Source organism: Haliotis rubra, unplaced genomic scaffold (genome assembly GCF_003918875.1).
Source record: "Haliotis rubra isolate DU_JTF1 unplaced genomic scaffold, ASM391887v1 Scf245, whole genome shotgun sequence".
Classification (NCBI taxonomy): Eukaryota; Metazoa; Mollusca; class Gastropoda; order Lepetellida; family Haliotidae; genus Haliotis; species Haliotis rubra.
This window is the reverse complement of record NW_025766503.1, coordinates 386,064-407,774: the sequence shown is the minus strand read 5'-3', so window position 1 is coordinate 407,774 and position 21,711 is coordinate 386,064. Positions and strand designations below refer to the sequence as shown.

The following is a 21,711-nucleotide window of genomic DNA, read 5'->3' as shown; positions in this document are numbered from 1 at the left end:
TCAACAATTAGACATTTATATATATACTGCAAATAAACAATGCAACATTTACCTCTTCAAGTAGAACCACCAGTTTGTAGTTTACTTGCATGCTAGTCTTTAAGTGACGAGTGTGTGTAACCGACCATCAGCGGTCACATGCAGGTGTAATAAGGTGAATACTTACCTGCAGGATTCGTGGGTTATGGGGGCGGTGGGGTAGCGTAGTGCTTAAAGCGTTGGCTCGTCACGCCGAAGACCCGGGTTCGATTCCCCACATGGGCACAATGTGTGAAGCCCATTTCTTGTGTCCCCCGCCGTGATATTGCTGGAATATTGCTAAAAGCTGCGTAAAACTAAAGTCAGTCAGTCAGTCGTCGTGGGCTATGTCTGTAACCGACCATCAGAGGTCACGTGCAGGCGTAATAAGGTGAATACTTACCTGCAGGATTCGTTGGTTATGTCTGTAACCGTCCATCAGAGGTCACATGCAGGTGTAATAAGATGAATACTTACCTGCGGATTCGTGGGTTATGTCTGTAACCGTCCATCAGAGGTCACATGCAGGCGTAATAAGGTGAATACTTACCTGCAGGATACGTGGGTTATGTCTGTAACCGTCCATCAGAGGTCACGTGCAGGCGTAATAAGGTGAATACTTACCTGCAGGACTCGTGGGTTATGTCTGTAACCGACCATCAGAGGTCACGTGCAGGCGTAATAAGGTGAATACTTACCTGCAGGATTCGTTGGCTATGTCTGTAACCGTCCATCAGAGGTCACATGCAGGCGTAATAAGATGAATACTTACCTGCGGATTCGTGGGTTATGTCTGTAACCGTCCATCAGAGGTCACTTGCAGGCGTAATAAGGTGAATACTTACGTGCATGATTCATAGGTTCTTTGTTTTGAAAATGTTAAATATGTGGACATACTATCATTGTTCGTTTGATAGAGGTGATCCGAAAATATAGAGGGAACAGTAATATGAATACGATTATGGCGCGAATAGATTTGTTTGACATTTGATTATTTAAATGACATCACTTATATTTACAAAATATGAGTAGACAGATTTCTACAATATCGCTAGGCGTGAGCGAAGCATCCATACTTGTAAGCATAACCCATTTCAGTATCCTGGAAACGAATAGAACATGTGGCGCTGAAATATTGTGGATATTTTATACATCCTAATGTCTGAGAGGGTCACGTCATAACGCACAAAAGTGTTTCTGTGAATATTTGTGTTCTTTTGTGCATGCATGGTTTACTTCGGGAGAGATAGAAATTGCGTGAGAGTTGACAGGTATGAATTGTTACACACAGCACATGGACATATATGCAAAGCGTAAGAAAGGTCTTTATATCCCACCGTAACATGAATTCGGCGTTCTCCTGTTTTCGGCGATCGTACTTCTCGCGTGATTTCGCCCGAACGCGCGCGAGGTCAGGGGTCAGTATGCAAATTTCCTGAAAGGAGGTCACGTCAACTCGCTCCGTGAAAAAAGTTTTCAATAATGGAAATCAGGAAGGTAAGAATAACAAAAAAATAGCAGTACCTAAATAATAACATGAACTTTCTTAATACTTTATTTTACCTCATTATAAAGCTGTGTAAATAAGGTAAATGAGCCGACTATCAATCTTCGTTTACATCGTCTGCTAGCCGATGATGTTTGTCAACATTATATCACGTGACTTGTGACGTAAGATGCCGCTCGATTAAAAAACTACGGAAACATTTTCGGGCCATCCTTATCCAATTTCTCCGTAACGTTAAACAATTTCTGATAGGTTTTTCTTGTATCCTTTCAGACAAATACGACTGTGCGCGGTCCGTATAGGTCCAGTTACACCAGAGATGATCTAGATAATGCTTACAGACTAGTGGTAGAAGAAAATGTGTCCGCATAGAGAGCAGCAGCCAGGTGGGGGGTTCCGGTTTCTACACTTAAGGATCGTTTGTTGGGCAATATCAGCGTAGATACTGTCAAGTCGGGTCCCATGCCTCTGTTCTCCTCACAAGAAGAATCCTTTTTAGCGAGCCATATCAGAGTTATGGGGGAGATTGGCTATGGTTATACGCGTCAGGAGACCATTAATCTTGCAAGCGATTACGCTGTCAATCAAGGACACAGAGACAGAGATCATCCTTTAAGTCTCCGATGGCTGTACAGTTTCTTAGATAGATGGCCGGAACTTAAAGTACAGAAACCGAGGAAACTTGAAGCAGCGAGGGCGAGATCAGCCACCAAAGAAAACATCAGTCAGTATTTCACAGAACTCTCCAACGTCATGCAAAAGTACACCTTTCAAAGTTCACCCCAGGCAATTTTTAATATCGATGAAAAGGGACTATCAACTGATGTAACACCACCCAAAATCGTCGCCGGGATACATTGCAAACCACAGACCGTGACATCTGGGAAATCACAAACCGTAACAATGATTGCCGCTGTTAACGCAGCTGGTGGCAGCGTTCCCCCTTACTTTGTATTTCCTGGACATCGTATGAGAGATGAGCTGTTATCAGGAGCTACACCCGGTACTGGAGGCACAGTTTCAGAGACAGGGTGGTCTAATACGGATGTATTCAGCACGTATATGAAAACGCACCTGGTCCGACACTTGCCATCACGCAGCGCCGACTCTCCCGTTCTCATCCTCTATGACGGACACAAGAGTCACGTTTCCCTTGGATTGATAGAATGGGCACGGGAAAATCACATCGTCCTATTTGTTCTTCCCCCTCATACAAGCCACCTCCTACAGCCACTGGACATCGGATGTTACGGGCCTTTTGAGACGACATGGATACGATCATGTCATTCATTCTTAAGAGTGAACTCTGGAAAAGCTATCGGAAAGCATGATATATGCAGCATAGCATGTCGTGTTTTCAACTCAACGTTAACTCCTGTTAACATTTTGTCATCTTTCACAAAATCAGGGATCTTCCCCCCTCAACCCCGAAGTGATTGATGACTTGGCTGTAATGCCGGCCCGATCTTTCTCTAGACCGACACCCGCGGTTTCAAGTTCAACAGGTACGCTCGCACAGGACACCGACGACAGACTGCATACTGCAAGGACATTCTTGGAATGTCGGGGTGGAGAAGTTTTGAGAAATGTTCAAACATACAAGCCAAGGAACACCATCACTAAAATCGTAGGCGGGAAAGTCATCACAGATCAGGCAGTTGTTGACAGGATAGCCGAGCACAAGAAACAGCATCCAGAGAAACGGAAGGTTTATAAGGAAGTCGGCAAGGGGAAGAAGAAGTCAAGCGGCACTACATCGTTGTCCACATCGTCCCTGTTGTCTAAAGGGAATTCTGCCCAGAATAAGTCAAAAAAGGGAAAGGACCTGCACGCAAGAAACGCAACGCTCCGCCCCCATCAACAACCTTCTCAGACAGTTTTTCCGACAGTGCAACTGATGACGACGAAGTTTGCTGTGTGTGCGGAAAATTTACACCCGATGCATTGCATCGTTGTGACTCAATCACGTTTGTGAAATGGGCACAGTGTGACAAATGTGGTCACTGGGTTCACCTTGTCTTTGTACAAGTATCACCGTTTTACGTACACATGCGGCATTTTTCTGTCCCCACTGTGATCACAGCCCAGTGGAAGGGTGAACTGCATTCATAAACTGTCATCAACAGTGTATATAACCTGTTTGGATTTCATCGTTATCTGTGCTTGAAATTGTTGAACTGACATTTTATTTTAACTCTTAAAGATTGACAAGTGACTAGAAGACACGAATTTGCCTTGATGAATTATATCCACACTGGAACACCATAGATATTCTGTGTATAACGTTATCGCCGAAAACTAGTGACGTAATGCTCAAGTTGCCAAATATAGAACGTTACGGTCATGGCGGCCTTGCTCAACCGACGAAGCCGAGAGAATCATAAAAAAGTAAGAGGAAACACCTTGGCTAAAGTACTTTGTCTTGAATGAAAAATATTTTTATTACGATAGCATGGTTACATATGTACCGCGAATCGCTGTTACGTCGCCGAAAACAAGCGAAACTGGGATATATATGCTCTTTGGTTTTAAAGACATTACCTCCCAAAATGGACTTCCCAAAGTGGGTAAAGATAAAATACATAAACCCAAAGAAGGCCCCTCACAGAAAACTAAGCGGTAACGTGAGGGGGCACACGCCTCAGAGCACCACAACTGTCACTTGTGGACGATCCCTGTCGTAGGCCACATGTACTGTGCACTAAGACAAGCCACCAGTTTTGAGAGAATCCGCCGGAGTGTGAGTTATTATTTCCGTTTATTGAAGCAATCAGACAAATAAAAACTCCCAAGTGGTACCCATATAAAAAGCCAAAATCATTGTTTACTAGTTTTTGTCGCCACAATATACATATAGCGGTCCACCTATTTCTTTCAGAGAAGTTTCGAGGCCAGCTGTGTGTAAGCGCATAGCAACTTGCGCGTACAAACAGTAGAACCAGTTAGTACGAGCTAACAATCGGAGCAGTAAAAGGCAATCTGGCGTATCTTGAAAATATCAACAGGGATTTCAAAGGCGTAAATGACCGAAGATATCTGAGCGTGAAATGTACAAGCGCGAAAAGTCGAAGGTTATGTTTATCGCAGAAGTCTAGGGCAGAGATTGTTTTTGGCCGGACATCACAGAAAAGGTATCGGTATTAGCGGTTTATTGGATTAGATAAAGAACATCCAGTCAAAATGAAATCAATCTAAGCAGTGAAACATGCATGTTATATGCTGAAACAGCTGGACATTCGAAATTGACAACACTACCCTTTCGTTCTGTTTCGTTCTGTTTTCGATCAATTTGCGATATATAGATCTAGTAAGCTAAATATCATTTTGCCTCTAATTAAAGCATGATAGAAGTATACCTTGGTTTTTAAAAGAATGTCAGTCATATATAGCTACAACACAGGAACAGCGCATTTTCCTTTTACTTAATTGTTGCACCTACCCCAAAAATAACACTCAGTCTCAGGTCTAGAAATTGCATCTCGAAAACTTTTATTTACAAATCAGGGCGAATATGTTTCGTCCAATAATATTACGGAAAGCCTACAATACAATTTATATCAAGCAAAAACCAATCTAAAGCCATTCCTACGTAGATATTTTATTAAATCTGTTTCTTACAAATGTATTGTTGTATTGGTAATGTGAGTAAAACATTTTTTATGATTGTGTAAGGTACCTGTTAATTTTAGTTGTTTTGCTAAATCAACATAATCCTTTGGGGGTTTGCCCCCCACACGTCATTGTGATAATGGATCAAAAAGGATTAAAATATCAGGGACTGGGAAAGCCAGGGTCCATGGGCCATTTTGCACATTAGAATAAGAAATGGCCCATTAAAATTTTAAAGTTGACTATTGATACAAGGGCATTGGCCCATTCTAAATTCAGAAAATGGCTAATAATCCTGAAAATGGCCTATTGTCAAAGTTTTCTATCCCAATCCCTGAATATTAACAGGCTAATTGGATGCTAACTGAATAGTTGACTGATAGAGTCTGTTGCTTGATTAAGTCATAGGCTGATGTAGAGGATTTCGACTTTGTCAAACTGAATTTGATTCACAGATGGATCTTATTAATCAAGTATTCAATTAGCATTCTGTAACTTGGCTTCATGACTTGTTATCAATCACCTGTAGTATTGTTGTATTGATTATCTGCTGCTTGTCACAGCATAATGTGAATATATACTTTTCCCCACCTGTAGTCACTTTTAACTTGATAACTCTGTAAAAATATACAACACAACTTTGCTTTATGCAGTAAACAAGAAGTTATCCACATACCTCTAGAATGCAAACAAACAAGCATGATGATATGACTGGTAAAGATGCAGCTCACAACTATTGTGATGCAATTGGTAATAATTCCAGGTTGTGAGAGCTTTGATTGCCATTCTTATTATGAATCTATTGCATTTGCCACACTAGAATTTTTTAAAATACTTTTCTCTGGAATCCTTTGTGATATAAACATGCATGCTGATTTTTCATCAAATTTAACATGATCTAACACGAATAAGGCATAAAATCATTAAGTTACTTATTTCTTATAAATGATTAAAAAAGTTTATTTATGCTTAGATTTTTTTTAAGAACACAATTATGTTCAGACGAAATATGCTTACCTCAATCCACTAGTGTCTAGACAGCATAACCAGTTATCTATTACAAGTTCATGTATGTACAAACATTACTGGACTAATTTGATAGTGTGTTTATTCATGTCAATATTTCCTGAAGACACTAACTGTGTAACACCGTCTCTGAGCACAAACCCAAACAGCCTGTCTGTTGTGACACATCGTGACACATCGTGACATGTGTTAAATACAGAATATATTCCACTACAGTAGCCGTAATATGTCCTGGCAAGAGGTCAGTTTTATGACATAAAATAAACATTGATTAGTCAATCAGTTGGTCTGGTACAATTTATATATAACTGATGTAACTTAGCTTTATGTTATTTGTATTTGAAAAAAAAAAATTGCATGTAGTTGCGCTTTCGGAGTTAACAGCTAAAATATACACTTAAAACAATATTTATGAAAAAAACATACAAATGGTAAAATATGACATCATTCTCATTATAGTCAGTATTACTTTTGAAACAGTATGAAAAGGAAGCATCTAGAACAAATAGGATACAGATATAGTTAAGCTAAATTGATTTGTAGAACATGTACCCAGTTGATCACATTAGAACTGTGAAGAAAATAACTTTCCTTAAAAAATTATCTAACCTGTTAAAAATGTATTGGATGACAAGTCAGGTTATTTATTCACATGTTTGGTTCAGTTGTATAACTGTGACGAACATTGGCATAAATGGATTATATTTCCAAATACTTGTTCCTGCCATTTCGATCTCTATGTCTTCTTAAGCAGTGTGCGAAATAGCCACTTGCCCACTAGATTGTGGCTAGTAAAAATCCTGTCAGGCCAGTAAATCTCCACAGTCACTGGCCCTACTGGCTAGTGAATTTTATATCAATCTCTCCGACTTGCTGAGTTATAATACACTTTTAAATCATACAAGATTATGGCCTGACAAAAATGTTCATCATATTAACAGCTTAACGATGAAACCTGTATCTACATTTAAATTTCGGGCTAGTGAATTATTTTGTGGGTGATTAACTTTCCTTGAACTGGAAGGACATCTGTAATTATCCCCCGCAACACGTTTTGCGGGGGGTATTAAAATGGACCCACTCCGTCCATCCGTCCGTCCATCCGTGCACATTTGTCTTTTCCGGAGCAGAACTCTAAAACCGTTCAATATTTCTTCACCAAACTTGGCACATACATTGATATGGTGGTGTACTGGTGCATTTTGGTAGTTTTGGAATTCTGAATAAAATATTTTTAGCGTTTCCATGGCAACAAGTTTGACTTAGACTGAAATTGGTGGTAGTGCTCTTTTCCGGAGTAAAACTCTAAAGCCATTCAATGTTTCTTCACCAAACTTGGCACATACATAGATCTGGTGGTGTACTGGTGCCTTTTGGTAGTTTTAGATTTCTGAATACAATATTTTAGGCATTTCCATGGCAACAAGTTTGACTTAGACTGAAATTGGTGATAGTGCTCCTTTCTGGAGCAGAACTTTAAAAACCTTTCAATACTCTCCTTCCACTTTTCTATATACACACCTAAATATTTGACATAATCATAACTCGTAGACATATTCATGAAGAGTATTTTGCCATTGCAGGGGATATTGATGACTTTGTCTTATTGTTTAAGTTTTTGGTCAAAGCTTCTTGTTTTGTTCAGAAGCTGTTGTTTAGAAAAGTTCGAAACCATACCTGCTGCTTTTGCGATAGTTTCACCAATTCATTCACCATTTTCTCTGGTAAGTAGGTGGGTGTCCTGTTTCAGCATCAGCCTGGATCCTTCCCTCTACACTAACGCTGTTACTATTTACTCATGTATTCAGTGAATCAAACCCTTCAATGATTCCCTCCGTGAGTTCAAATCATTATTCATAATCACTAGAATCGAATATTCATGAATTTCTTGAAAATAGTTATTATCCCCCTCAAGACGTTTTGCGGGGATATGAAAATTCTTCCGTCCGTCCACATTCGTCTTTTCCGGAGCAGAACTTTAAAACTCTTCAATATTTCTTCACCAAATTTGGCACACAGATAGGTCTGGTGGTGAACTGGTGCCTTTTGGTAGTTTTGGATTTCTGAATAAAATATTTTTTGCATTTCCATGGCAACATGTTTGGCTTCAACAGAATTGGTGGTAGTGCTCCATTCTGGAGCAGAACTTTAAAACCTTTCAATATTGTCCTTCCACTTTGCTATATACTAGTCAAAACATTTAACATAATCATAACTAGTAGTAGACATATTCCTGAAGAGTATTTTGCCATTGTGGGGGATATTGAAGACTTTGTCTTCTTATTTTGTTATTGTTTCACTGCATTTAATAATACATCAAATACCAACTTGTTATTGTATTTGTTGCCAATATTCATGATATATATCATCTTCATCCCATATGAGATTTGTTCACATGATCCTATAGTCTTGACAGGTGTACCCCATAGGTGATGGTAACCTTCCAGCTGCTCTTCGTTCCACTCTTCCGACAAAGGCTTTAGAGTTTCCTGATCATGAACTATAAGTTCCTTTGTTGTTATAATGTGCACAACCTTAAAGGGCCACTGATCCAGAGCAATTTTCATGGACTGGTTGTTGCTTTTGTTATTGTTTTTCTCCCGTGAGTACCCAGATGATATCCCAGAATTCTTGACTGGTTCGTGACCTCTGCTGAAACACCTGTATGCACTATTGTATGTCTTATAATCTTAATTATTTTGAAATTTAATAAAAAGCACACAATCTGCTTATACTTATAGTGAATTTATAACATGACTGTAATATCTAGACATATATAAATTGCTAACATTAATCATGTTTCACACTTCACGGCTGAAACAATGATTCTGTTGAATGCTACAACAAATGAATAAAAACAAAATGCAAATATTGAAATTAAAACATAACTAAAGTTATGGCAACAATGTCAGGCTATTATCTGTTCCAGCTATATCCATATAAAGGAACGATTTGCCATTCATCTGCAGCTGACAAAGAATCCTGTTCCATGTCATGTGTCTTTTAACAGCCTAATATGCGAAAAAGTGATGTATCATTTCAGGTTTTTCACATTGGTGTACAGTCTCATTGGTCACCAGAGATAGCACACCTGTCAACTAATTGCATGATGTCCGCCATTCTTTAAAAAAGTAATTTAGTTAGCCAATAATGAGCAATCAATCAATGTATTGGTGGATAATCCTTTGAAGGATGGACGTTGTTAAATTTGTTTTTACACAGGCACTTTATGACAGGGTGTATTCAGTATAGATTAGTAAATTTACATACATAAACACTGACTTTTGACAAAGTAAAAGTAATTAATCAATCAGTGTGTTATGGGTTAATCCTTTGATCGATGTTTGTTTTTGTAACTCAGGTGATAATTCCTCTTGCTGCACTGCCATGCACATATTACATAACATGTAATACATTTGCCACATCAGACCTTAATTTATAATGTTGAATATTTACTCCAGACACGGGAGATGCCAAATGGGAACCTTTGTTGGGTAATCTGAGTGGTGTTATCACTAATTATACCTGTTATAGATTCATTAACTCACCATCAAGTCAGTGATGACAAATAGCATGTGTAGGTTTATCACCAAACACGGGTTACAGCAAAGGAGTAGTAATCGCTGTATTGCATGCAATTTTAATTTCCTGAAAAAACTTATGGGTTGACACTGTTTTGAGGATACGAACGGAACTTCATTTTTGCATGAGAAATACATTTGATTTGCTGTGTACTTAAGTTAAAAACTGTATATACCTATTTACAGTTGCTTTTTCTAGCAATGGCAAAGTGGGGTTTAGTTTACAGATTCAAAAAAATCAAATGTGTGTGTTTTAATATCATAGGTAAAAGACATCATAGTTTTACATGACATGATGAAATAGGGAGGTAAAAAACACAGAAATAGGATCAAATTGGATCAGTCACTATACCATCCAGGCATTAGATAATCCGAAAAGCCTGCGCTGCTGGGATACTTTATTACAATCAGACAAGATCTATGGGGGATATTTTCAAATAATGGCATCTGATGGGCATCCACCCTTCCTAATGTCCCACTGTTTAGGTTGAAGAAATTCTGCCAAGGTGGACAGTAGCCCAGTCCCCGTGTCCATCACGGTCAAGGGAGCAGGTACTGACCAGCTTGCAGGTTGGTTTCACAATTAGACTGTTGGCTAGAAACATTAATTGCTCTGGATCAGTGCCCCATTATTTTGAGGTGCCATCCTACCCGTTTTTTTTAAATATTACTCACTGTGAGGTGAGACAACTAAGAAATGGATGCATGAAAATACATACAAACACTGCTAATGTTACAGTAGTTCGGACTTCCACACAACTAGTATCACTGTCACTGTGATGAGAGTTTTACTTTCAGTCTGTCCTTTGAAGGTAATAAAGTATTGTCTGCAGGGCTCCAGATAAGGGCCGTATCGGCGTATGTACAGATAAAAAATATGTACGATACGGAAGGAAATAATTTAGAAAACGTAGCAGATCCGCACCACAGCAATGGTGTACGGTCTCAGAATCATTTACAGACATATTTATCTGAAAATTATTGTTTTATTGTTTATTGACCTGTTTAGCGATGTTGTGGTGCATATATGAAATGAAACACACGATTACTGATACTCCATTAAATTCCATTCGGTACTCTAAATGTACTCTTAAGGTTTTCCAGTACTCCTGTATTGAAAAAATAAGGAGTACATACTCCTGATGTTGAAAAATGATCTGGAGCCCTGGTCTGTCTGTCAGGGGAGGTGCCATGTGCTGATGTCCTCCAATATGGCTACCACAGAGATAGAAGGCTGGGTGCTGGACTATGCATGTAAATACCAGCTCCATGAAGCCATTGCAGGTAAGCCAGTAACTTAGTAGTTTTGGATATTTCAATTTATCTGTTTTAAAACAAACAATTCTATTTGTCAAGAGTTGGGAAAATTCAAATCTACAATTCAACATAGTGGCATAATTGGACAATTGAAAACATTTGTTTCAAAATTGATATGCATTGATGGATGGTGAAAAGTATGTCCAGTATGAACATGCATGTATTTAGCCACAATCATAAGTCAGGGTTGGTAGTTTAAATACCTCGTTATTCTTCATACAAACATTATCCAGAGTTTACTTTGTCAAAGACTATCAGTCTCTGAGTGTTGACTTTGGAAAATTTCTCCATTTGTTGACAGTTTCTATGTTTACTTTCTTGAAATGACAATCTGCATGGTAGGGTAATATATTTTAATGGCCATCTTTAAACTTGGACCAGTTCTGTTTGTAGGGCAGTATTCTTCTAAATGTTGAAACACGACATCCTTTATGTCCTTGCGTTTTCTATACTTTGAGTGACAGATCACATTTTCAGACAGGAGTGTATGAGAAACACAAACATACTAAATGTTGTTGTCATTATCAAAGACACTGAAACCATGATGTCCCATGTTCTAGCCCTGGTGCAGAGACATGGAGAGGATCTATCATCGCTTGCCATCCCCCATGCCCGCCTGTCTGCCGCCACAATCCACCGCATCATACACTGTCGTGAGCTGGAGGACTTCGAGACTGCCATCCACCTGGCAGAACTACTGTACCAAACACTGGGGGAAGCCGTCCCCTTCAAGATCTACTTCAGATTGACTTATGGTCTGAAGATTAAGGTTAGAGCTTTTGCTTGAGTTGAATACCTTGAATAGAATCAAATTACCCTTTCATGTGTTTATTATTTTCACATAGTTATCTGAAACAGGAATAGAAATGCAGTTTTTTCGAAGGGTGCCATAGGATACCAGACAGATAATTTAGGTAGGCCTTTTTGAACATAAGCATGATCATACAATTTGATGATCTAATTAAATTTAAAACATTACAACAGTTGTGTCATTTCAATATATTGTTTAATAAATGAGTAAACTTCAACATCAACTTCTAAAACACTATAAAGATTGCAAGAATAGTTGATGTTCATCTGTTCTGGACCCAACCATCTATGTCACCATGTTAAATGGGTTTTCCTGTTATGCACACTGGCATTCAAGATGGCCACATCCATGCTATGCTGTGAGACAATTTGATTGGGTGCCAAAATAGATATTTTGTACCTTATCCTGCATTACTCCTTCATGCATTTACTGCTTTCCTTTGACAAGACGAAGCTGTGCGATGGAATCATCGAAGAGAAGTTGTTCCAACTAAGCGAGCCGCCATACTGCCATCGCACTGTTCCCACGTGACCCGGAAAGTGCTGATGTCACGTATCTTCACATTACTGCTTGTCACCAGCCTGATAGGCTGTGCAATTTTTTGCTGGGATTAAACTTGCGACTTAACACGTTTTTCTGTGTTTTTCTTTTGTCGTTTTTTTTCCTATTTGATAGATTCTTCAAGAAACGGTTTGGGTTTCTTCATGTTTATATCGTCATCTGATTGTTCTATTTAACCATGTTGCATAGAGTCTTTATATAAAGCTACTTTACCTATGTTCTGTTTATATACTACAATATTAGTTCTTCAAGAAACGGTTTGTGACTATTTATTTGAAGAGAAGTGTAATTGTGTCTTTCCCTGGTCTGCATGTTATTTATTTGCTTCATGTTTATATCGTGCGTCTGATTGTTCTATTTAACCATGTTGCATTCAGTGCACGTAAACACGGCCTCGTGTTTCGCTCTGGTTTTGCAGGTTTTATTCCTTGGTAGTCTTTATATAAAGCTACTTTACCTATGTTCTGTTTATATACTACAATATTAGTTACTACATTGTATTTTTAACTTATTTAGTATATTGTTACAAGCATGTAGTTTTCCCTTACCCATGTGTTTGGTAGGCGGGGAATAATGGTTGTCTCTTTATTTGTGTGTGTTTTTCTTACACACTTTATTGGTTTTGGGCTTCTGCTTATGTTGCAGATTTATGCCATGTTGTATTGCCTGCTACGGCAGCAAGTCCAGCAGGGACCCCCATCCGAGGTGTTTAAACTGTACTCGGCAGTGTTCCCTGACATCCAAGTGTGCTCTTTGCCTCAGACTTTCTCCCACAGCTTTCAATAAGTATCTGGGTTTCTAGGAAACGACTCGCGCAATAGGCATATAGACGTAGGATGTCGGCTTCTCAGGACTCTGCTATTTCCCCGGCTACTGTGGAAGTGCAGGGTTTCTTCACAGGAGACGTCACCCCCACCGACTACGGCAATGTCTGGTTTGTCTCCTCAGCGTCTTTTAGGGGATTATCAACACCTTCCGCTGCGTCTGTGACTCCGTCTGCTACGGCATCGACACTGGTTACTCCGACTCCGACTCCGTCTACGTTTCCGGCGCCCTTGGTGTCGTCTGTGATGTCTACTTCAGCGTCTGTTGCACCTCCTACTTTACCTGCCGACCAGGGTGCGCCTACGGCGCTTTACATGGATCCAGGTTGGATGCAGTCTTTTATACAGTCTATGTTTCAACAGAGGACTCCACAGTTGGCATTCTCCTCCCTCCCGGGACATGCAGCGGTTGCAGCGCCTCTGGCGACTGGGGCGCCTCTCCCTACGGCCACCCCTCTCGCGCATGCCGTACCTCTTTTACCAACTACACAGTCAGCACCGCTTGTACCTGCCTCGCCATACTTCCGGCGCCTCCTTCATCTGTGTCTCCTTCGACTCGACCGACGCGTGTGGCGCCTCTACTTCTAGGGCTACCTCTTATCGCGATTCGGCTTCACCAGGTACCAGTTCACGCCATAGCAGGATATCCTCTAAACAGAGCCGTTCTCCAGTCCAGAGGTCTTACAGCCACCATTCGGATTCATCAGAAGGCGCGTTCGTTCCGGACTATGAGGACTCATCTCCGGAATTAAATACTCATTTAGGACTTCGACAAGTTCCGGATTGGATGGCGGATCGATTGTCTGAGGTGGCTCCTTCCCCAGGTCCGGGCATTGACAAGAGGGACACTATTTGGTCAGACCCAACTTCTATCCCTCCGGATCCGCTGATTAAGGATTTGGTAACGCCACTGGACGAGGATGTTGCCAAGTTATCTTTCACTCCATCCATTAAGGCGCCACATTTTCGTAGGGATGATTTCCCTGTTCATGCGCTTGAGGTGGCGGAGTTGCCTTGATGAGGACTTACATCGTATGACAGGCTCCTCTAAACCTGCAACGCCAGTATGCCTGACACTCGTTAAGCCTTTGTTGAGACGGAAATTTGTCGCTCCCTTAAACCTTTGTAGGCATTGGCTTCCTCTTCGAGGGCAATTACTCAGGATTTATCGGAAAACAATCCGAATCGTATAGACCATCTCCGCACTGTGATGACTTTTCAACAGAGGCAGATTGAGCATATGAGTAATCATTTGAAGGCAGCTTTAGTTGAAATCACATCTACTAGACGCCTGGGATATTTGGCTCTTTCAGACTGGGACACTGAATTTAAACGCCGTTTGTTACGTCAGCCTTGGTCTGCTTCCTCCCTATTCAATGGTGAAGTTTCTAGTACACACTCCCATGTCTCTGCTTTCGCCCGTGATGAGACGGCCCTCAAGGCCCTGGAACAGGTTTCCAAGAATTCTGCGTTAAATAATCCTCGGGTACGAAACTACCAACCTCGGCGTGCCTCTCTCAAGCCCCAGTCCAGCTAGCCCTTTCAGGGTAGAGGTCGTGAAAGAGGGAGACAGTCTGGGAATTACCAGCCCCGCCGTGACAAGGGTTACGGTAGGGAGAAGTGCCAGAGGGGCAAGCAATGAAGTGCGGGACATCGACGACTGGGAACTCCCACCCCCAGTCGTTCCGGTCACAGACACCCCAGTAGGTGGGAGACTGGGCCGTTATTGGAAGTATTGCACTTAGAGATTCGCGTGCTGTCTCTCTACTGGATGTCCTTTCATGAATAACTTAAGTCCGTCTGAGGGTCCACAACTGTTTATTCAGAGCTACATTTGCAAGCGTAGGCTCGAACTTCTCTGCAACTTCTCCCCCCAGGCCTATTGCCTGTCCCGTTATATACCCAGGGTTGGTCAATCTTGGTCTTTTGTTCTTTGCATCCCTTCGCTCATGGTCAGTGATGATTCATCCTTAATGATCCCAGTTAGGCCCCTACTTATCCTAACTGGACATGTAAACTCCTGGTCAAATTACGCTTTGATTGATGTTGTCTTAAACTTCATAGCTTTGCACCATTACGAAGATGGGTATCTGCAGTGACTTGGCCAAAAGTCCTTTGACCCGTGTTTTGCTGGGCAGGGTTATTCTAACTGGACATGTGAACTACTGGTCAAAATGTGCTTTGATTGATGTTGTCTTAAACTTAATAGTTTTGCTCCATTACCGAGATGGGCACCTGCAGCGACCCGGCCACAAGCCCACAGACCCGTGCTCTGCCGGTCAGGGGTTATTGCCCGATTCCCCGGCCGCACCATTGGGCTCCTGGCATCGAGTGTTTGATAATTGAATTCGCTTAATGCGTGGGAGCCAGCTGGGCTCTTGATAGTCTGCCTTGGATAGAAGAATTGGTGTTTACTAGGGGACCCGTTCGTCACCAATATTCTCCGGCGGGGTTATCGACTTCCTCTGATAGACAATCCACCATTAACCATCTCACCCCGAACGGATGTCACACAACACACACACACACACACACACACACACACACACACACACACACACACGAACGGATGTCTAAACCAACCAAAAACAACAAACACACACACACACACACCCAACATCACTCATCACAACATCTTATTGGACAATATAAACATTTTGTTCAAAAAGAATGCCATAGAGGTGGTTCAGGGGCCAACATTGACACCAGGTTTTTATTCCCCAGTATTTTTGGTTCCCATAAAGGACTCCAACAAGTTCAGGATGATCCACAATCTGTCTCGGTTCAACAAACATTATCTGGAACCTCCACCTCACTTCCAAATGACAACGTTGCGACTGCTCAGGACCAGACTCAGCACTCACGGTTACCTGATCAGTCTCGACTTGCAGGACACGTATTTGCATGTGCCAATCCACCCCAGCGACAGGCATTTTCCTCAGGTTCATTTTCAGTGGTATCCATTACCAATGGCCGGTACTCCCGCTTGGAATTTCTTCGGCCCCGTGGCTTTTCACATGAATAACCTGAGGAACATTCAGTTCGAGTCTTACATTAACGACTGTCTCCTCAATCAGCAGGAGCCGTCCACTCTGGTCCTTCACCAGACGTCTGCTTCATCAGCTGGGATGGATTGTCAACGAGCAGAAATCGGAACTCACTCCCTCTTGCACTCTACAGTTCATAGGGGGTTTGTTTCAGACACATCAGGATCTTTTATCTGTTCCAAGGGATCGCTGGCTCAAGATTCTGCAGCATCTTTACCCAGCGCTACATCAATCTCGTACTCTTCACCAGTGGCAAGTACTTCTGTGGTTACTAACGTCAGCCCAGGATCTGACTACCAGAGGTCGCCGTCACCTGCGTCCTATCCCAATTTTTCTTGCCCCCTTCATCAGGCACCAAGATTAGTCAATTTCCATCTCTCTCCCGTCTCACCTCAAGATGTACCTACTGTGGTGGACGATAGAGTCGAACGTCTTAGGAACCAGGGAACGACTCATTCTCCATCCCTGTTATGTCAGGCATTTTGTTTTTTTCATCTTGTCATTTGCCTGGGCTTGAAGTTCATCGTCCAGCATATTCCAGGTGGACGACCTTTCCAGACCGGACAGGGTAGCACCCACGGAATGGAAGCTTCACCCGGAGGCGTTCGACATCATGTGTCACTTTCTTGGCCATCCCAACATAGATTTGGTTGCCACCAGTCAGAACTTTCAGATCCGAACCTACATATCTCCGGTTCCGGATCCACAAGCAACGGCGGTGGACGCTCTCAGCGTTCCTTGGGAAAACTTAAGCGCGTGTACGCTTGTCCATCACCGGTCCTTCTGCAAAAGGTCAGGGTGACCCACCATCTCTCTCTGATTTTGATCGCGCCTTGGTGGCCAACCAAGAGTTGGTTCGTGGATTTAAGACAGCTTGTCACCTGCGAGGCTCTAAGGCTGCCAGAGTGGCCAAACCTGTTGATACACCCACACAGCAGGCTTCCACACCCGGCTCCAGGTCAGTTTCATCTGCACGCCTGGTATATTTGCAAAGGGCTTTAAGTGCCAAGGGTTATTCAGTTAGAGCGGCAAGGGCCATAACCTTGGCACATAGGCCTTCTACACGAGGTTTATATGACGACAAATGGAGATCCTTTGAGAGTTTTTGCAAGACCAAACACCAGGATCCTGTTTCCGCTTCACCTCAGTTCTTGGCGGAATTTCGTCTGTTTTTTGTGGAATCATAGACACCTCAAGGGCAGTACTATTACGACATATTGGCAGTTCCTGAGGACAGGAAGATGACCAAGATTCCAGAGTTGCAAGCTTTGTTGCGTTCTTTCCGTTTAGAGGACCAGAAGGCCAAGTTCAGGCCGTCTGCGTGGGACCTGAACGTGGTACTTCGGCTGTTACGGGAGGCACCGTTTGAGCCACTTCACGCCATATCTTTTTACAATCTCATCAAGAGGACTGTTTTCCTGCTTGCGTTGGCCACGTCAGCTAGGGTGAGCGAGCTGCATGCTCTTGATGACACTCATGTTCGTTTTGAACGGACCCCACATGGAGCTGTCCACCTGGGACTGTGCTGGGACGCAAAAAATCAACTCCCTGGACAGCCCAACAGGTCTTTTCTCTCTTCAATTGTGGGATCTGAGGATGGCGCAGAACTTCATTTATGCCCAGTTCGTGCACTTCGGTGTTTTCTTCGCCGATCTAAGGCTCATCGTGGTGCGAGGAAACGGCTCTTTATTCCTGTCTCCAAGACATACAAGGCAGAAGTTAGACATAACACTTTGGTGTTATGGTTGCAAGCCACCATTCTCCAGGCTTATGAAACCGCCGACTTGGACCCTCCTCGGGCTAACAACCCTCATGAAATCAGAGGGGTAGCCTCAGTGATGGCCCTTCATAGTAATTGTTCCATTAGATCCATCATGGAAGGATGCTTTCGGAAATCCGATACAGTTTTTGCCAGTCACTACTTAAGGGATGTGGCACTGGAAGATGTAGAGGGCATACACAGTTTTGGTCCCCTGGTGGTGGCACAGCAGGTTACAAATCCCAATCACCATTAACTCCACGCCAGTCCTGAGCCAGCCTTGTGACTCTTGGTGTATGTCAACCTAGACGAGCAGGTTACATGCTGTTTGCATACGCTCGGTAGGTCAGTTTCAGATTGTAGCGTTTGCTTCTCTTTGCTACCTGCCTTCCTACCTGGACGCCTTCCATTCCTCACAGTCTCATTTATCCTGGCAGGTATGGTCTTTGGGATTCATCTACCACGACTACTGCCGGATTATCTCCTGCGGTGTGAGAGGTTTCTTTTTATCATGAGCATCCCATCTGAAGGTTTGCCCGCCTCCTTTCCATCGGATACAGATGCATTAAGGAGTAATGCAGGATAAGGTAAAAAATGTAGTAAAATCTAGATATTTTTTATATTTGTATACTTATCCTGCATTACTCAGTCTCATTGCCCGTCCATCGCTGCGCTACCTCCCCATGATGGTTTTCTTCAGATGTTACGATCAAGCAGTAATGTGAAGATACATGACATCAGCACTTTCCGGTCACGTGGGCGCAGTGCGATGGCAGTATGGCGGCTCGCTTAGTTGGAACAACTTTTCTTCGATGATTCCATCGCACAGCTTCGTCTTGTCAAAGGAAAGCAGTAAATGCATTAAGGAGTAATGCAGGATAAGTATACAAATATAAAAAATATCTCGATTTTACTAGTTTGAATCATTTCAGTTGGTTACATTTGTAGCATTTCCCATGAAATGAATCATGGTGAGTATTTTTTCTATAAATTTTTCCTTATCCTGACTCATGCTCTTTTGCTTGTCTTCTTCTTCTTGCGAACATAGTGGAACACTTGTATCTCCTTATTTGAAGCTCCCTTCAAAATAAAATCACTAATTGGTACTCACCACGAGTTGCTCCCCTTTGTCTCCCCTGGCGGGAAAGGTGTCGCCACCCTCTGGCCATGTGCTCCACTCTCTCCTTCTTCGCCCAGTGAGCAGGATGTGAGAGCGCCTTGTGTCTCCTTACACACCATATCCTTTGATAATCTCTTAGTTTTACCTCTCATAGGTTACTATAGAGGTATAGCTAGTATCCTTTACTATTTGTATTGATTAATTATCATTATTTCTACTGTTTATTCCGTGTGTATTAAGTGATTGTTCAGCTAGCTTTACGTTGATGAAAATCTGTGCGATTTGTAGATTACGTTTTTCTGCCTCCGATCCACATGTAATATGCCCTAGTTGTTCTACGCCCGTGTCGCGTTTAATTCATTTGCAGTTACTGCATTAATTTATCTCATTCTGCATTTAATAAATATCATCTTTATGTCTTAAGGCGTGCTGCAGATAGATCACGCAAACAAGGGCAAAACATGGCAGAGAGTCCAGATATTCCATCCAGTCAGCTGCTAGCGATCGACCCTCTCCCGTCTGGTGTTCTGCTAGAGACCCCTGCGGCAGAGGAACGTGGGACGCAGTCCGTTACCTCGAAGAAACGACCGGCCTCCCCAGACATCCCGTCATTGCAGACCAAGTCTAAGAGGGCCTCATCGTCGTCTCAACGCAGATTGAGGACACCCAGGGCAGCGCAGACTTCCAAAGGGAAATCTACGAGACAGTATGAACATCATGGAGGACCACTACAAACTGCGCAAGCAGGGTCCGAGCCATCGCGAAGGCTCCAACGTAGACAGCACCCCAGAGGCACCCCCCGTCAACGTAGCAGCCAAGACGATGTCACCTTCGCGAAGGAAGTCCCGCACCACCTTGACGAAGGACCTAGATGTACAGCCTTCGCGAAGGCGGGAGAGATCATCACCATCTTCGATTTCATCTCTAGATATGGACTCAGACCATCAGACATCACGGAGGCCTTCGCGAAGGTCATATCATCGATCCCCCGGACCGGACGCAAATGAAGCTTCGCGAAGGCATTCGCGAAGGACATATGATTCCAGATCCTCATCATCTAGAAGAACATCGAGGGACTGCCGAAGAGCTTCGCGAAGCTATCAACATTCACCTCACAAGTCTCCGAGAAGATCATCCCATAGACGATCTCCACTTCGTTCATCACCAGGCCGATCACCCGTCAGATCTCCACATAGAGCGGCACAAGTCAACTAGATCGCCACAAACCTCATCAGATATACAGACAGCTACACGCAGTCCCCGAAGAGCATCGACAATTTGTTAATGATGATGGTTTTGAGGATGATGGAGGAATCATATTTTCTGATGCAGAGATACGGTATTGGATGGTCAATAACCTAGATCTCACATCACCATCTAAAAGTGGCAATACAGCGCAGACGTGTTTGATGAAGGAAGATGATCCAGATGCAATCACTCTACCCCGATCGACCCGATTGACATGCAGTGCCACAGAATCTAGATGCAGCTTTCCAGAAAGCTACGAAAGTTCAGATACCACATCTGCCCAACTTTCAAGCCAAGAAGTTCTCCACGCATAACATGGACTCCTTCTACAAGGCCCAGGACATCGATGAGAACTATAAGATCATCAGCGATGTAAAGAACAAGATTTACAAGATGGATGATCGCAGTTGGCTCATATAGAAACCATGACGAGGCGTGATGTTCTTTGGGTTAAATAGATCTAGGACGATCAATGAGACTCTTATTACTAGATTCGGGATTCCGACGAAGATGATAGAATGATTTATTCTGCCTTACTTATGCAAAAGAAAGATCAGCAGTTTTAACGGATCATCTTACATCTGTTTCAGCAGCACTGACCTTAGCTTCGTCGCCAAGGCCTCCTCGCCTCCTGTAATTGGGGAGAACTTTACAGCCCCACTTTATACAGCCCGTGGTCGACAACATCCATCTTTGACGGAGAAATCGACAAAGTCGCCAAGGAAGTCTCTAAGGATTCCAGGGGAAGTCCTTATGATTAGATCGATGGACACACTAGCCAGCGCCATTCGTCCAGACTTCACAAAGATACTCAGGCAGATCTAAGTTCACGGGCCTACAAAGAGCAAGAGACAGGAAGATAGCCAGCTCTAGAGGTAAAGATTCTTTTCGTTAAGCCCATATGGCAACTATAGAGGAGGATCAGGAAGAGGCAGGACACCCAGAGGTTCCCGCAATTATAGACGCTGAAACACAGGTTCGAACGACTGGAGTCTTCCACCCCAGCCGCTCCAGTACAGCCAGCTCAAGTGGGTGGACGCCTCCAACTACACTGGGAAAACTGGGGAATATTGCAAGACCCTTTACGTCTCCAACATTCTTCAACACGATTTCGTATCCTCTACAGGCCAAGCCTCGCTGACAATCAAACCCCCAAGTTCGATTTACAAAGCAACAACTACCAAAGATAAGAGAGGCTGTTTCATCACTCCTATCCAAACAGGCCATAGAAGTAATAGATCAAACAAGCGTCGAACCAGGTTTCTACTCCCAGTTTTCCTAGT

At 42.7% G+C, this 21,711-nt stretch overlaps 1 protein-coding gene across 10 annotated transcripts in view; it reads left to right on the top strand.

Moving 5' to 3' along the window:
• The first annotated feature begins 4,514 nt into the window (after positions 1-4,514).
• LOC124279032 overlaps positions 4,515-21,711 on the top strand; it is a 41,023-nt gene continuing 23,826 nt past the window's right edge. For 6 of the 10 annotated variants that reach the window (XR_006899276.1, XR_006899274.1, XR_006899273.1 and 3 more), the window contains exons 1-3: positions 4,519-4,656; positions 10,846-11,025; positions 11,619-11,827. Coding sequence is in view for 5 of the 10 variants with exons in the window: in XM_046714821.1 (XP_046570777.1) it covers positions 10,884-11,025; positions 11,619-11,827 (351 nt within the window). In the remaining 5 variants the exon portion in view is untranslated. Of the gene's footprint in view, positions 4,657-10,265; positions 10,312-10,845; positions 11,026-11,618; positions 11,828-21,711 lie in introns of those variants that run through there. The other 4 variants (XM_046714826.1, XM_046714825.1, XM_046714827.1 and 1 more) reach the window with 4 other exon arrangements.